Raw genomic sequence first — 15,993 nt, forward strand, 5'->3', positions numbered from 1 at the left:
ATATTGGATGAGCTTTTGAAAGAGTATACAAGAGCTACTACTATATTCACGACCTATCAAATGAATGTATAGTGTCCGTGTATAGTATAGCTCTGAGCTCCGGTATTAACCCATAAATACACTCTGATAGACAGTCGACAAACAAAGATCAATCAATTATTTGACGTAGCACAATCCTAGAGTATCACGTATATTTGTCAAATATTTTTGTGAAGTTTCTTAACTATTTTTCCTTCGACTTTTCTTAATTTTTTTATAATTTAATGTATTATATTCCACCCTCTCTAAATTTTACCTTTTTCCTGATGACTTTTTTCTCTTGTTTCCTCTAATCTTTGGCCCTAGTTTTCCATAGTCTCTACCTTCATCTTCATCCCCAAGGACCGTAATTACACCCGTTATTTCAGCAATCACGATAAACACAGACGAAAGCACAATCATGACCATAATTTAAATCTTTGATCATGACCCGTTACCATGGTCTTCATTTGCAGTTCCAGGACATGAGCATATCTTGATCATTTTTTGCCTATTTGACTCTGTCCACTCGACTGTTGTCGTTTCATTTCTTCGTTGAAGTTTTCACTAATAGACCATGTTATCTTGATAGGATGTATCATGTGCCAATTTCTTCCTAGAAGAAACAGATTCGTAGTTCGATTGAAGTAAAGAATTTTAAAATTATCAAATTGGTGCTTGTGTCTAGAGCCGTTCTGTTCATACTCCCTTTTTTACCCACTTATTGGGGTTTATTTTTTTTATCAACGAATGCTTAGACAAAAAAAAGTAAAAAAATGACAGCCTGACATTCCATTTAACAAGATTCTGATCTCTGAAACATATTACATATATATATAAAAGAAGACGTTTATAAAATGCAGTTCCGGAGAATTTAATTCTCAATCAATCTTCTTGCTGGAATATGCTGCTATCACCATTCACACCCATCTTCATTTCGTTTAAAGCAACTTAAATGCGTCTCAAACCTATCTCTCATTGGTATTTGTTAAGAATTTGTAAACGGAAAAAATGATATTAACATAGAAAAGATCAAAACACAAGAGATTATTTCACGCATAGGAATAATAATAATTTATTATACATGTAGAGATCACGAACGATACAAATACAAAATATATATATCTCAAAAATCAAATATCTATAGTATTTACTCGTCACCATTCACCAAGATAAAAGACTATGAAAAGTAGTTTTAAAAGATAAGAAAGAACATATATGTATAAAGATTCTTCTCTTTTACCATTAATGAAAAGCAACAAATGAGAAGGAATCTATTCTGGAGAATATTTATCTCTTTGAAGCTTCAGATCTTATGTTCGGCTCTTTGTCCTCCACTAAACCCTAAAAAGAAGTGTAATTTAAACATAAATGCTTGCCAACACATACAGTGTGTATAAGGTGTTAAGGTATACTATAATATTAATATATGTATATAATATGACCAAGGTACCGCAACTGCAAATCCACTTGCTGACCATGTAGAAATTCCTTTTCGTTTTCAGTATAATATGGTAGCAAAGCCGAAACATGTCAGATAATTGTTCTTCCTTTTCCTCTTCTTTTCTTTCCAAAGAGACGCTCTATTATTGAATGATGAGAACTTAAACCCTAATTAGAAAACGGGAATTAGGTTTAACTTTTGAGACTTCTTCAACCAAATAAGAGGTGGAGAACTGAAAAAAATACTACAAAGAACGGGACGAAGGTAGGATTTTATGTGGAAAAAACTAACAAAAAAGATTGATCCTCATTATAATTTATAACCGGAGACTTGAAAGAAAACATTCAATGATCATATAAAAAGCACAATAATGATGAAAATTAACCGTTGCCTGCTGATGCAGAAACAACCCAAAGAGTCAAAACTTCTCATCATTACACCAATCTGCATGCAATCACAACAACTTGAATCAATTTATATGAACCCTAAACCCCATGTAATCATAGTTAAAAGATTACCTACCTGTTAAAGACTTGAATCATACTATTGATGGATGCTGAAATCTATGAAGATGGAGCAGAAGTGGAAGCAGTAATTAAGGGGAATGAAGCCTGGTCCAAGAACATAGATTAAGCTTTGTTAAGAAACAACTGAGATCTTTCGATCGATGATCTTGAAGCCAACAAGTAGATCCAAATGTTTGAAAAAAGTCGGTCTTGAACCAGATAACATTCCCCTCAACAAGAAAAGCTTCCCATGTTCATCACTCATCAGCAGTCAGCACCATTATTTTTCTGTATCTTACTGCAATTATTAATCCTTCCTCCTTTGTTTTGCCTTCAATATAGCAACCCTTTCGCGGGTTTTGTGCGATACTAATCGACGATGATGATGATGATGAACATAATCATTTGGTTTTTCGAGAGAAAGTAAAGGCAGTGAAAGTGAAGGGGTTACTATTGGGTTGGACTCAGCTTTTTTTTGTCGGATACGTTTAAAATATATATATTCCTCTATAAACCCTAATTAATATATAAGCAAAACAGATGACAGAATCCTGTAAAACATTGCCGTTTGGATTTGGTCATTATTATCTTCTTAATTATTATGTAATAGTGGGATCTGTTTCACTAAAGTTTATGCAGTTGAGACTTTGACATGTATATAAGGGTGCTTATATCAAGCGCGTCGATCGCAAGTTCGGCAGTATTTGACTCGTTGCTCGTTAAATTCGTTGCTCGTTAAACTCGTTACTCATTAAGCTTGATGCTTTCTCGCCTCATTATTTGTTAAGTTCACCAAAACTTTTACCTCATTTTATTAACTATAGATAAAATTTACTAATACTATATAGAACTTGATATAAACATAAAATAATAAATTTACCCAAAAAATTTATCAAAAGAATGTATGAAATAATTTTAAAATCTAAACTTCAAAGTAACAATCCACAAATACATTAAAATAATAAATAAGGTTCGATTTTTGGGTTATGAAATACTTTTTTAAGATAACTATTAAAAATTATAAAAAAAATTAATGAGTTACTTGCGAACTTATTGAGTCGAGTTGAACTTTACTTGACTCAACTTGTTAAGGTCTCTAGTCAAGTCAACCTGAGTTGAGTTTTTACCGTGCTTTAACTGAGTCGAGTTCGAGCTGCTCAACTCATTAAGTATCCCTATATATATATATATATCAATTACAGGGATGCCCTATGTATCTTTTCACTCTTATAATGGTTTTAAGTATGTGTAAAATAAAAAAATAAAAAAGTTTTACATTATGTAATTTTAAATAGTTTAGGTAATTACAAGGTAATATGTGTTTATAATATTTCTTAATCATTAACAATACACATCTTGCAGACGCAACTAGTTGAACTCAGAATCCAGGGAGAGATAAAAGATCTTATTTAGGAGACGAACTTTTAAAATTTTAAAATGATGCTTAAAATATTCTAGGGGAAAAACTAGATTATCAAATGAAAATCCAAATAAAATATCTAAAATATATATTAATTTAAAATTTTAAGAGTGCGACTAACCCTACTCACCCCTCTTTCGATCCATCTCTTTCAAGACCTTAAGGGAGACAAAGGCGAAACTAGAAATTTATTAAAGGTAAAGTCAAAATAAGATTGAAAGGACCGATAATTCTAATAATTAATGATCACTTCACTAGTATCTATTTTTTTAATTCTAATAATTAATGATCACATAACTAGCATCTATTTTTTTCAATTGAGGAGTCTAATAAAACTTATTTTATTTATTTTTAAGAAAATATATTTTTTCAATATTAATTAACATTAAAAAAATTAATTGGCATGAATGAAGGTTCTTGTTAGAACTACGAAAATAACACTATCTTCTGTCACTGAAATCAGTCAATAGATTGAGACTTTATATATATATCTATATATGTTAAAAAGGTATATTTCACGACATGAGTTTGATATTGGATGCGGAGTTGTAGAGAATATTTGAAGATCTTCGTATTGTTTGGTCCAATCAAATTTATATAGTAAGAGAAAACATGAAACTGTAAACACTTCAAATCCACCTTAAATCTTATATGGATTTACGAGTGTCCATTAATTATTGGACCAATCCAAAATTTTGGACAGCATAATTTGTTTGGTTTTTTTGGCTCAATAGGCCGAACGGTATATATATTTAAGAAAATAGAGCACAAAGAATTTTATTTTGTGATCTATCGTATTTTTTACAATGTTCATGGAACTCGTCACGATGAAGTGACGAGTTTCAATACAAAAATATTATTTATTTGAATTTATCATGTCGATGTGATGAGTTTTAATAAAATATAAATTTTTTATTAAATTTTATCACATTGGGATAAAAATTTTGAATAAAAAATATTTTTTATTGAAACTTGTCACCTCGATATGATGAGTTCCAAGCCATTGTAATAAATGTTGTAGATCCCAAAATAAACTTTCACATGCCCTATTTGGACTTTTTCTTTTTAGGTTCGGCTTGTTTGGAAAGAAAAAACAATTTTTGATATAAAGTGATTTACATAAAATCAAAGCTCCTATATTTTTCAAAATAAATATACACAAAAGTAAAACAAAAATAACTAATAAGCTCGAGTCATCAAGGTTTCAACCTTTACATGTCTATTTAAATTTATTTATTGTACTCGAGAGACTAAGTTAAGACTATTACAATGATGTTAATCTCATTGCGAACCAATAAATTTATGTTAAAAAAATCAATAACTTGTAATATGAGCACGAAAACAATTTCTACGTTGAACTATACACATTTCAGGTCATCGCACCTCTGCTCTCAAACAGGCCATTAAACAGTCCACGTCCACGTCCACCTCTATAGGCAGGAGACGAATATGCTATTTTCCACAATCATGCATCAACAGTCCACGTCCACGTCCACCTCTATTTACAGCTATAGTTTTTTTTTAATATTATAGGGTGATTAAAGATAATACTTATTCAGAATTTTTTTGTAATCTATTAATAACATATACATACCTTCAAAATAGAGAAAGTAAAATTGAACTTTTATCCTCCTCAAAATTTTTAGATTGAATACATAATTTCTTATTATTTTGAAATTAAATACCTTGTCCTTTTCGGTATTTGATCATGGCTTCGTTCATGTACACCTTGTAAACGGAATTGTTTACGAATACAGGACTAGGTGTTAGAATCCAATGGTATTAGGATTATCTTTGAAAGTGACAAATAGCAATATGAATGCTAGCTAGAAATCAAATTGATCAATTATTGAAGGATGATGAGATCACTTTATTAGCCAAATGCTATTATTGGGTGTAATGTAAAATGTAAAAGCAATTTGCTTTCTTTATGTGATTTAACATTTGACAAATAATCAAGCATATCGTTTGGATCCTCATCTTGTTTCCTAGGGTTGTACCATCAACTTGATCATTGATGAATTAAACAAATTTCCATTTTCCCGGTACCTATCCAAGCTAGATATAAAGTGAAATGGCGACAGCAGTATCGCTATATATTGTTGCAGATGACGTTTGATTACCTTTAGAAATTCTTGAGGGGAAGGTTTCGAATGGATTCGTGTTTTATCTTATAAAGTGGATGTCATATTGGTTCACCCTTCTTATTTGGAAAAAGGTCATATTGTTAGTATACATCGAGCATAAACACATTGGAGAAGGATCGTTATAAATACCTCCAGCCATTACCTACATCTTATATTGAAATATGAGATTTGAATTGAACCACTACTATCAAATATGTCGGACCACCATGAACCACCACGAACTATCGTCGAGCACTTCAAACTTGGCTGCACAAAAACTAGAACTGCCAAAAATCTTCTAAGCACTCAAAACCTCACTTAGATGGAACAAATTTCCAAGTACTCTCAAATGGGATGCTTTGGAATGATTTGATTTGGTCCGACCTTAACTAGCCTCATATTTATAGTGTGGTTTTACCATCAAAAACCACCCAAAAGCCAACCCATATCCCACGTCCATAAAAGAAGGAACTCAAAAAGTGGGAAAGTGGAGAAGGTTGGGATATGAACCACTTAATGATAACAGTTCATTAAACTGCTTACATAAAAGTGCTTACATTATCCCACTTGGTTCATATTATCGAAGAGAACTTAAAGTCAAAGCATATTGGACGAATCATGACAATATTTCCTCTTATGAATTGAGTAATATCTTCCATGTATCAAATGTATCATGTCTAAACACTTAGCTAAATTTCTTAATGAATAAACCCAATGCTTATTCTAGGTCCAAAGTACTTTAGTGATATTTGTCGAAATAATTAAATTAATGTGTACACAACAAAATGAGAAACATCAAACTTAATAGAGTTTAATTAAAATCGTTCTTACAATGAAAATTTACAAAGTGGAAACAAGTCCCATAGTGACAACATGACACTTAAATTTATGTGGTGGCATGCCTTTAGTTAAAAGATCAACTAACATCTGCTCAGTATTAATGTGTTCAATGACCAGTTTCTTTTCTTTAACACGTTCCCTTATAGCAAGATACTTAATGTTGATGTGTTTACTTCGACTTCTACTTTTATTATTCTTAGCCATAAAGACACAAACATAATTGTTATAATATATCAATAACTTTAAAATTGAGTCCACAAGTCTAAGCCCAGAATGAAACTCTTTAACCATACTCCATGTGAGGTAGCCTTAAAACATGAACGAACTCAACCTCCATGGTTGATGTAGCAGTTAATGTTTGCTTCACACTCCTCCAAGATATAGCTCTGTTGGCAAACATAAATATGTAACTCGATATTGATTTACGTGAATCAACAAAACCAACAAAGTATGAATCAGGGTAGAAAATCACATCTAAACTACTTGATCGTTTATACATAAGCATGTAGTCCTTTGTCCCTTTTAGGTACCTCAAGATTTTTTTTATAGCTTTCCAATGGTCAATACCTAGATTACTATGATATCTTCTCAACATTACAACAACAAATGCAATGTCAGGTCTTGTACAGACTTGAGCATACATCAGACTTCCAACAACTGAAGCGTATGGAATATTTTTCATTTGCTCTCTCTCAAAATCGCTCTTCGAGCATTGGTTCAAACGAAACTTACCGCCCTTCACGATAGGAGCAATACTTGGTGAACAATCTTTCATATGAAATCTTCCTAAAACTTTGTTGATTTAGGTTTCTTGAGATAGATCTAAGATAGCTCGATGTCTATCACGATGAATCTTAATGCCAATGACATAAGATGCATCACAGATATCTTTCATGTAACACCCCAAATTTTAGGCTAGTAGTTTCGAGTTACCCAAGAGGTATCTGGACATCATGAAATTTATAATTAAAGTTGTTGAGCTAAACTTAATTTTGGTTGGATTTGGGGCACAATTAGCCATAAAAAGGGATTATTAAATATGAGACAAAATGCGAAGGACTAAAAGTGAAATTAGACCATTGAAGGATAACAAGTTGATTTTGGGGTTTATACCAAGTTTGGGCTTGGGGTTCTCCTACTTGGCTTTCTCTTCTTCCTGTTTTCCTTTTTTTCATATTCCTTCTCCATAGCAAGTGTCAAGCCCAAGGTATGTGTTGGGGTTTCTTCTTTACTTCCTTAATCTTAATAATCTGTCTTTAATACTTCCTACAACATTCTTTCGTTTATAAATCCACGCATCTTTGTTGGCTATAGGGAAAAGGGTAAAAAAAATAACCAAGTTAAAAAATATAGTGCTTGATAATTAAAGAAGGTTCATTTTGGGATTCAAACATCAAGGTAGTGTATTTCTAATCCTTTGTAGTGTTAAGCTTTCATAAATTTGAAGAAATTGCTAAAATTTGGTTATTTATGCATTTTAGGGTTTATCTTTAAATTCATGATCAAATCACGTTTCAGGTGTTAAGAAAGTGTTTTATGACACCTTAAGACCCTAATTAACTCTCTAAAGCTTCAGTACAAAATTAGGAACCAAACTAAGTCATTTAAGATGGTTTTTGGGTGTTTCCTGAGCCCAAATAAAATATTTTTGGGTTTGTGTATCGGTACAGGGATGAACAATATCGATACTGGATGAATTGAGGTAAAAATTAAGGATTTCAGGCAGGGCGTATCGATATTGAGGGAAGGAGTATCGATTGGTATCAATACTGAGGGTTGTAGTATCGATAACTGATGCTCGGTCTTGAGACCGGTGGTCTCCATACCGAAGGTTTGATACCAATACATAAAGTGTTTGAGTGACTTCAAGATATCAAATAGACTCAAGTGTCAGGAGTTTAATATCGATTGAGATCAAGCATCTAGTAGAGGCGCAGGAGGTTACAAATGCCCTTGGGAGCTGAAATCACCAAATTACCCTTATAGGCCTCGTATTGAATATTTAAGAATAAAGGATCGTTGCAGAGGGTGTACCGGCAAGCGGTATGACGAAATAACCAATTTATGCAATAGATGAATCATGTAATGTAAGAATGACAGAGAATAGTGGACGTACAGTTGTCCCTCTAATTCGAGGGTGAATTGAGGGAAAACGTGGTAGAAAAAATGATAACCATTGGGCATTAAAATGATTCCAAAGTTCAAATTTAAATTTTCAAATCCAAAAATACATAATAAACATGATCAAAGCCAAGTCCATGAAGTTTAACTATTTAATTCAACATGAAACTAGCAACATCAATTGCATCTAAGACACATGGTAAGGGAATCTCATACTTGGAACCAGTGGCAGATCTAGAAATTAAAAAATGGGGATCCAAAATTTTAATGCTCATATTCTAAAAAATTTGGGTATACAATTTTTTTCTATTTTCATTAACAAATTAAATTAAATTTAACAATTTTCTTAAAATAATAGGTATGCAATGGCTTTCATACATCCGACCCTGCTTGATACTTTTTCTTGAAGTTTAATATTTTTTCTAGTATCTAAACTTTTAGCTACAGTTTGAACTACAATTTCGAAACTATAAGGACAGCCAAATATCCTTGTTTTGGAGCCATTGAAAGTGAAAGATTAGGAAAATATTAACGAATGCAAGAAATTCAAAAGGGGACTAATCATATATATGTATATCATATCTGTGAACCTTCAATGCTTGGACAAATATATTTAACTACCCCCGTTGGTTGTGGGCGCCTAATACAACAAAATCTACAAGTAGTACTGAAGTTCAATCAATTATATAGGCATACAATTATTTTTCAAAAATGTCATTTAGTCCATATCTGCAATATTTTTCCATGTACCCCACAACTAGAGCTTTCTTTGTGAAATGAAAAAAAAAATACTAGTACCCTACCATGGAGCTACAAATAGAAAGAAAACGGAGAAAATGTCAAAAAGTTTGAATAATTTGGAATTCCCCAGACTTCACTAGCTACATAGTGCTGTTTGGATTAGGAACCCACCAACATATAAGTCAACAAGGAAATCACATTTTATGAATTACGTAGCTTTCACCTTACGGAGCAGTTGAATCCAGCCTCAAATCTCATCCCATCAATCTCCAATGATAAGTTATGCTGGCCGTTGATGATTCACCTTTTTTTCAGTTTGAAAGGAGTGGCATAATTGATAATTACAGTCATTGATCGATATTAATGGACTTAGCTCTCATAAGGAAGGAGAGGAGTGAAAGAAATGCCAAAGCTGGTTGAGATACGTTCTATATCCATCTCTCAATCTTGATCGAGAAATTTTATAATGACTCTTAGTGCGGATGTTAGGCATAGGATTATTATAACTACCAAGATGGACACATGATCTTATGTCGGAAGATGCAAAGTTATATTATAAATTTAAGGAGTGCGAAATTTAAAAAAAATAGGTGTAAAATTAGAATATTAATAGAAAATACAAATAAAATACATAAACTACATGAAAATTTGGAATTTCTAAGGGGTGCAACCGCACCCCAACACCCCTCTAAGTCCATATCCCTGATGGCTACCTTTACATGCGTGATTGATGTGATCAGCTATTTATTCTGGCAGGTCATATAGTGTCTGTCATAGGTCATATCTAAGAATCGCAACTTCTCAAAGAATGTAACGATCCAGAGTCCAAAGGTGTTCTCCCGAGTGTTCTCCACTAATCTTGATGAGCGAAGATCAATTTTGCGGCGGAGAAATAAAAGAGATAGCTCAAAGCTAATACACAAAGATCAATATTAAGAAAAGGAAATGGAAGACGTATAACAAAAACCTTTAGCCTTTTGTTCCTCTTAGGATGGCTGTATTATAATAAATTAGCTAACTTTTATGTCCCGAGTTCACTTCCCAAATGTTTGCATGTAACAAGTTCATGCATCGACCACAACAAGCCCATGTGATGTGCTCCTATGACTTAGGGTAGAAATTTCACAAGCAAAGAATGGTTGAGTTGGAGATGGTTTTTAAAACTTTTTCTTCTTTCTAGATTGAGCAGGGATTTTTAGTTTGCATGTTTGCAAGAAAAGATTGATTTCCATTTATAAAATATGTTCATGCAATAGAGCCTGATTCAGGCAACCATCGCCCAACATGTGGATTGTATTTGACATAGATATCCACAAGGCATAAGAATGAATGTCACACGATAGATGGCCTTATTGGTTAACAGAACCTACCAATCATATGTCTCTTAAACACTTGAAAGCAACTTGTAATTAAGGGTATAAATGAATCGAGTTTAAATAAATAAAATATTGTTTCTATTCATATATTTATTTTTTAAAAGTGTCTATGTTTGATTCGTATTCATTTAAATTTTTAATATCATAATTGTGTTTGTTTATTTAGTTTTGAAAGTATTCATGTTATTTTATTTATTATCCGCGAACATGTTCGTTTAACATTAGCGAACATATTTGTTTATATGTTCAGAATTGTTTAAATTATGTCATTAGTCCTTTAGTTTTGTAGGATTCACAATTTGAACTTTAAAGTCCACCTTGTGCTCAATTTAATATATCTTGATCGATATTTAAAATATAAAAAGTAAAAAGAAAACGAGAATCGGGTAAGCAATCTTATAAACGAGTCAACAAACGAGCTTTCAAACGAGTTTGTTTGTGAACATAAACGAATCGAGCACATCTTTATTTCTGTTCACTCATCTACAAATGAACATAAAAACGTGTTAATACTCGTTTATTAAACTTAATAAATAAACATTTTACGAACAGTTCATAAATAGTTCTTCGAACACTTTATTCATTTACATATCTAAGTGTAATTCAAGTATTTCCTAATCATGGGGAACTATATATTTCCAGCAACCCTTCTTTGCCTCATTTCTAATCCCAAACACATTAATTTGCCCTTCAAAATGGATAGAGAGTGTGATCCAGCAGCAGATGAAGCAAGAACAGAACCAAGGTGCAAGAAGAATAAGATGAAGAACAAAAGGAGGTTCAGTGATGAGCAAATAAGGTTACTCGAGTCGATATTCGAATCGGAGACGAAGCTGGACCCTAGGAAGAAGAAGCAACTGGCAAGGGAGCTGGGGCTTCAGCCTCGCCAAGTAGCCATATGGTTTCAAAACAGAAGAGCCAGATCGAAGTCCAAGAGGATAGAGCAAGATTACAACACACTCAAAGCTAATTACGACAACCTGGAATCAAGATTCGAATGCTTGAAGAAAGAAAAACAAACCTTGATTTTACAGGTAAACCCCATTCTAGAGATGCAAATACTTAAATCCGAGATCTTTATCCGAGATCTTTACAGAAAACAATACTCTCTTTAATCACTGAATTTATATGAACTGACATTTTCTCAATGGCGTTCAGATACAGAAGTTGAGTGAACTGCTGGCCGAGCCTCATGGCGGCAATGGAGTTGATGGAAGCAGCGCAATAGAAGCCGAAGCACAACCAAGCTCCGGACAGGCTGAAAACAACAGCGATAGTGTTAAGCAAACAGGGCTAGCCGGAGAAGAATTTCTGATGATTGATGGGCTTGATTCGGCGGCCATGTTGGATCATTCATGTAGCACCAATTCTTCTCAGTGGTTAAACTTTAGGGCTTAAAACATTTCCATGTCGGTTTGAATATCAGGGAACTTTGAATAATCAAGCAGTTAAAGGAGAAGGGCTAGAAGAGAAGGAAGTGAGCAGTGACAATTTGTTGACGACAAGAGATCTTCTGAAGAAGAAAGAGCCGGCTGTATATAAGTGTCGGTCTTGGACTCGTCCTTCTAATCCTTCCAAGAATTTGCTACAACACAAGATGGATAGTTGGGTATTAAAAATTTCTAATTTTCATGTAGTTTAAATATTTTAGTTATAATTTTTATTGTTGATTTAATTTCATATCATTTATAATTTTAAATCCTTTAAATTTTTTAATATAATTTTTTTAAGTTTGTACCATTAACATAAAATCTTATGTCTATTTTAACATGATCCAAGTAGAGGAAAAATTATTAGATAGATCTAGCCCACATCATTCTCCATGATCTCAACCAATAATATTTGTTCATCTCATTTTTTTAAATGATTCTTCACATCTTTTCTACAGGAAAATAAGAAGTGGGTAGTTATTTTAAAATTTTGAAGATTTGGTTCACTGAGACCATAAATAACGTGGTAAACCGGAAATGACAACTGGTTTCAATGGATAGATTCCTCAATTTGCATTTTTCATTTTTCTCATTGATTATGGTAATAGTAAATTGATATATGATATTTATCCTGGGTCCAGATTGTATATGTTTGATTGGTTCATCTTGAATTACATTTCAATATTTTGTTTGAATATTTTGAGCGTTATTTACTAGAAGAAATTGGAGAAATGATAAAGGATCAATTGCATCAAATATCATTAAACTTTAGGTTGTTTATTAATTTTAATATTTAGCTTTAAAATATTTTAATTTAAGCATTGAATTTTAATTTTGGATTCAATTCAAGCAATAAGTAATTAAATCATTAACATTCAGATGATATGGTAGTTTGATATTGATGTGGAAGCCAAAACAAATTCCATATTATCATCAAATTTAGTGTTTTTCATAAAATTAAACACACAAAAAACACCATTTTGGAGGGTTTATGAGCTTTCTCGAATTTGAGGGGATTGGAGTGTTTGTTTGAAAATTGGAATGGTAAAAAGTATTATTTCGAGAAAACTAACAATATAACTCAAAACTAACTTCATCTATCATTAGAATAGATCGAAGCACTAGAACGGTGAACCTTAAAATGATTTTTAATCAATTTTGATTGAGTTTTGTGGAAAACCAATTTGAGAAGAAGAAAAAGAGGAATAAAATGTGAATGTTTTGGTTCTAATTTTGTTGCAAATAACAACCGATGACGAACAACGATTGATTGGCAACGAAAGTTAGAAGAGTTGAGAATTTTATGTATAGACCAAATTAATATGTAAACTAAAGTTCAGTGTAACACCCCAATTTAGGGGCTAAATTTTAGAATTATAAAGTGGTGGATTTAATTTGTATTTTCGGAAGAAAATTGAGGATTAAATTGTAAAGTCGCAAAGTCAAAATACCCTTTTTTAAGGTGCATGAAATTCAGTGGCTAAACTTTTGATTTACCCATTTTTGTTTAGTAGAGAATTATAAACTCTCTCCCCATGTTTCAGATTTCATTTTTTCCCAGTTTCCCTTCCCCTTCAACCCTCCTTTCAACTCTGATATACTCGTCGTCCGGCCTCTGTTCGACGAACTGAAACCACCATCGTGTTCGTTTTCGACCAATGAACAAAACCCCTCAAACCTCTCGTTGTGAATCGTCGTCGTTTGTCGTTAATTTCAGTTGGAAGTATCGTCAGTTTTAACCTGATCTCTGTCGGTTTTTGGTCGATTCACGTCGATCCGGCAACCCATTTTCGACGCATCCCATACCATCGTGTTCCTTGCATCGTTTCGAGTCCACCGGTGTCCTCCGTGTCTCCTTCGTCGCCGGCGCGTGGAGGGGTGAGAAAGTTAAAGTTTCCAACGTTTCACAATCGAGCTCTCCACCGTTCAAAATTTTAAACCGAGCTTCGTAAGTGTCTCAAAATGCAATAAAATAATTTTTAGATATTTTTTCGGGAATTTTTGGACCCTCCACGACGTCGCACGCACCGCCCCCTACACGTGGGGGAAGTCCTGGCCACAGGTAAAGAGAGAAAAAATAATAATAAACTAGTTTGACCCGACCCGGTCTGACTCGACCCAAACCGACCCGGTCCGACTGACCAACCCGACCAGCGTTAACCGTTGACCGTTGACTGGCGTTGAACGACCGTTGACTTTTTCTGGTATACTTATCTTGACGTTTTTTGACGTCCTGAATTCATTTTTGGGGTTCGTTTTGCCAAATTCGAACCCGATAAGCTATTTTTCACTGATTTATCACCCGATTCGATCCGTTTTTTCAGAATTAAGCCCCGTTTTTTTTAAATTTATATTGTTATGTATTTGATGAATTATTGGAAGTTTAATTAAGGATCGAGGACGCTCGAATGGAATTTAATAGTCTACCAGTATTGCACAAAAATCGAGGTACCTCTTAATGCTTTGTTAAACATGTTGATAATGTATAAATGCATGGATATATATATGATTAGTCTATTATGCCTGTTTGATTATGGATGGATTCGAACCGAATACGGTTTAAGTGATAAATTACAAAAATACCCTTATGTTGTATAATGACAAGAATTATCCTTGGAAGTTGATTAATAACTCTGAAAAGGCATATTGATCTGATAAATTTACAGATATGCATAAGAAATGCTAGTTTTGCTTAGAAAATTTGGATAACCGGTTTTTAACCCCAAGAGGGTTTATGCAAGATATTAGAAGTCTGTTGAAGAAATATTTTAAGATTAGAGAATGTTTGGGAACGTAATTAACCATAAGATCGTTAAATTATAATTATTTATGTTAAGAGTTAATTCTGAAAATTTTTTGTTAAGAAATTACGAAAATGCCCTTGAGAAATAAAAATTGTCCGAGTTGACCCTGAATGAGAAAATACCCTAAAATTGCATTCTTAACCCGATCAATTACGGATTTAATTGTTAAGATCATGTCTATTTGAAATTTGATTTTGAGAAAGCTATCGACTCGGAAATCTCCAAGTTATGAGTAAATACCTGAAGAATGATATCTTGACGATGCTCTTTGTTCACAATTGTTTGAAATGACTAAAGTAAGTGATAAGATTAAAATTAAATAATAATATTGGATAAAAGGAAATGATTGAAATACATTGGATCTATAAAATGACCAAAATACCCCTGTAAAGGAAATGACTCAAGAATATCACCAAGCTCAAGAATGAATAGATATCCTCAAACTTTGAAATGAATGGAAAACCATAGAGCACCAAAATGACCAAAATACCCTTATGGTCTAGACTAAGTAAATGTTTTAGATTAATTAAGGAATCCAAATAAGCATGGGTGTTGAACTACCTTGAAAAGTTATGGAATTCAGTTTAAGCGAGCTGACCAACGATAACGATTTGTCAGTACCTGAATGGCATAGGTATCATTTGAATGTCTGTTCGTCTTCTCAAGTTTGGTTCGATGATAATTTTAGATGTATTCAGCTCAGCTCAATTCTAGATCAAATTCAGTACTAAGAATTGGATATTTGTTCGACAAGTTAACCACGAAGACCGAATTGAACTGAAAGAAAGTACAATATGTATATGATATTTAGAAATGTTCGAATTACTATAGGAGACTCCGAAGTAACTGGAATGGATTTGACTGCTAAATGAACTAAGTAACCCCAATGACTAAGGATTAAATAAGTGATTTGGATGAGTCTAGAAACGTTAATAAACATACATGATGTAATGTTCTTATGGGTCATGAACTATAAATCAAGCACGTTAGCATTGCATGATATCGTGGAAGCATGGAACCGGAATTAAGAGCATTGGAAATATCTTTTAGTTTCCTTAAGATCTATTCAACGATGATTCTGAAGATGATCTATGGATAAGAATTTTTTGTATTTAAAAAAATGAATACCTGAAGGAAAAAGAATGAATCGGTCAACATGCATTAGTT

The 15,993-nt window shown here is 32.9% G+C and overlaps 1 protein-coding gene across 1 annotated transcript; it reads left to right on the forward strand.

Annotated features, from left to right (window-relative positions):
* The first annotated feature begins 11,250 nt into the window (after positions 1-11,250).
* On the forward strand, positions 11,251-12,197 carry LOC120166999 (homeobox-leucine zipper protein ATHB-12-like). Its single transcript, XM_039176143.1, has 2 exons — positions 11,251-11,626; positions 11,751-12,197. The coding sequence occupies exons 1-2, from the start codon at positions 11,288-11,290 to the stop codon at positions 11,988-11,990; spliced, it is 579 nt and encodes a 192-aa protein (XP_039032074.1). The 5' UTR covers positions 11,251-11,287; the 3' UTR covers positions 11,991-12,197.
* Positions 12,198-15,993: the final 3,796 nt, after the last annotated feature.

Source organism: Hibiscus syriacus, unplaced genomic scaffold (genome assembly GCF_006381635.1).
Source record: "Hibiscus syriacus cultivar Baekdansim isolate YM2019G1 unplaced genomic scaffold, ASM638163v2 tig00111659_pilon, whole genome shotgun sequence".
Classification (NCBI taxonomy): domain Eukaryota; kingdom Viridiplantae; phylum Streptophyta; class Magnoliopsida; order Malvales; family Malvaceae; genus Hibiscus; species Hibiscus syriacus.